The sequence below is a fragment of the Austrofundulus limnaeus genome, unplaced genomic scaffold (genome assembly GCF_001266775.1).
Source record: "Austrofundulus limnaeus strain Quisiro unplaced genomic scaffold, Austrofundulus_limnaeus-1.0 Scaffold2271, whole genome shotgun sequence".
Taxonomy (NCBI): Eukaryota; Metazoa; Chordata; class Actinopteri; order Cyprinodontiformes; family Rivulidae; genus Austrofundulus; species Austrofundulus limnaeus.
Window position 1 is genome coordinate 10,279 of NW_013954673.1, and position 2,107 is coordinate 12,385.

The 2,107-nt window shown below is 37.8% G+C and overlaps 1 protein-coding gene across 1 annotated transcript in view; it reads right to left on the minus strand.

The window, feature by feature from the left end:
* The window catches only part of LOC106537363 (GREB1-like protein), a gene marked incomplete at both ends in the record, with an annotated part of 17,979 nt that overhangs the window by 5,912 nt on the left and 9,960 nt on the right, over positions 1 to 2,107 (minus strand). The window contains 2 exon segments of the mRNA XM_014034740.1: positions 1,053 to 1,178; positions 1,275 to 1,412. Of these exon segments, the coding sequence (XP_013890194.1) occupies positions 1,053 to 1,178; positions 1,275 to 1,412 (264 nt within the window).

A 2,107-nucleotide genomic window follows, 5' to 3' on the forward strand; every position in this document is an offset into this window, starting at 1 on the left:
ATATATATATGGTGCATGTACCCGTATCGAACCATTCAATACTGTGCTTTAGGTTCAATACACACTTGTATCGAACAATAAATATTTTTTAAACTTTATTTTATCAACTCGCCTTCTGAAGACGCTCTGTGTTGAAGGATCAGTGGATCTGTGTTCGACTACTCAATCTGGGCTGCATTTTCGAGCGGAGATCCACTGAGAAACTTGATGTTTCAGCAACATTTAATTTAAAAAACGGAACTTTTGAAGTTAAACAAATGTTCATCATTAATTTCAATAAATTACAAGTTAAAAAGGGCATGGAAATTTCTCTTTTTTGTATCGAAACCAAATCGAACTGTGAGACTAGAATATCGAACCGAATCGTGAATTTTTTGTATTGTTGCACCCCTAAAATTTTTGAAAAGTCAAATTCTATTACATGTTGTAATTTTTATTTTTCTTCTTATTTAACTGAAATGTATTTTTGGTACTAAAACTTTATGGTATTTTCTCCTTTGATGTATTTATTTTGTAATTTTTTTTACTTGTAATTTAATTTTTTTCTATTTTGCTATTCTTTCTATTCTTTGTGGTTTTGTTTTGAATGTCATCTTCACCGCAGTGAAATGTTTAATCTTGCTGGTGTCCTTGGCTTAAAATGTCTCCTGAGACCTGAGGGGTCATTTTGACCCAAGGACAACAGTAGGGTTTAAATAAAAAAAGGTGAAAACTAGGACAATGAATTTGTATAACTAGAGTTGCCTTATAACTGCACAGCTTAGTACAATTGTTAAAGAAAAAAAATGCACCATGCTGTCCAGCTTTATCTCTATGGCAACACTAAGTGAATCATCCTTAACAACCAGAGAACCTTAGCGACATCAGTGGCAAACTCACCTCCACATCAGAGGGATGGGAAACCATGGCAGGGGAGGCCATGCTCTGTGTTTCTGAGATGCAGAGAGACGCTACACGCAGGGTCACAGACAAGCGTGCGCTCACGCATGGTGAAAAATAGCTCATGGGGGAAAGAACCATAACAGCGGAGTCAGACTGAAACAGGAACAAACCTGGAGAGCAAGGGATTGGTCGAATGGCGGGCACGGGGACAGCTGTTGGTGGGACGGGGACCAGTGAGCTGGGATGCCAGCTGCGATGACGCTTCTTTGGAGGGCCGGAGTTCATAGCAGACRATACTGAGTCAAAGAAACACAAAATGAATGCTTAAAAAAATAAAACCCAGGATTAAAAAAAAGAAGAAGGTAAACAGCACTGTAAAGAAGGAGGCCTACCGGGGCTGTCTCCTAAATCAGCAGTGCGATACCCCTGACCCTGAGGCCCAATGGAGACGTGGGAGGGGCTCAGTAAGGAAGGATGAACATCAACACCCAGGCTATTAGTTGGCCCACTCACCCGGAGAGCCGTGGGGACTGAAAAGCACGAACAATAAAAACGGAAACAYAATATAAACAATGTTTTATGATTGTAAAAACATCTGTTTTGTCAGGCAGGGATGACATAAACCTCTGCGTAATAAAATGTTTGCAATGAAAAAACAAACATGCAGATTACTGTGAGAAAAGCATAGGTGCCTTTGACATGCYTATCCTTCAAATACAAACGTCAAAGAAAACATCTTTATACTTAAGAAAATTGGCATAATACACACGATTTTACCCGTTTTGTCACACAACTGGCCTATTTTCCTTTGATTTTTGCTCAGCCAAAGTGAAACAGGAAGTGACATTAAAGGGGAATTCATTAATAAAATAAACTTGCTGGTCTCTGTTAATTAAAACAATTTCTTTAAACTTTAACTCTTCTTCGCCTCCCTTTGATAGCCACTAAAAATAATGTAAAAAACCCCATCAGATTTGTCTTTACAGTCTGTGTTGTTAGCTTTTGTTACAACGCTCTGTTTACAAGCTGACTTCCTTTGACATCACTTCCTGTTTCTTCACATGTAAATATCTCAACAACCGTTCATCTCAGCAACGTGAAATTTGTTTTGCAGCATGTTAAATGCATTCATGTTTATTACAAAAATTTGACGTCACAGGCACTTTAAAACTTATAGGAAACTACTGAATTTTCAAATAAAAACTGCAGAGTACAAATATATATA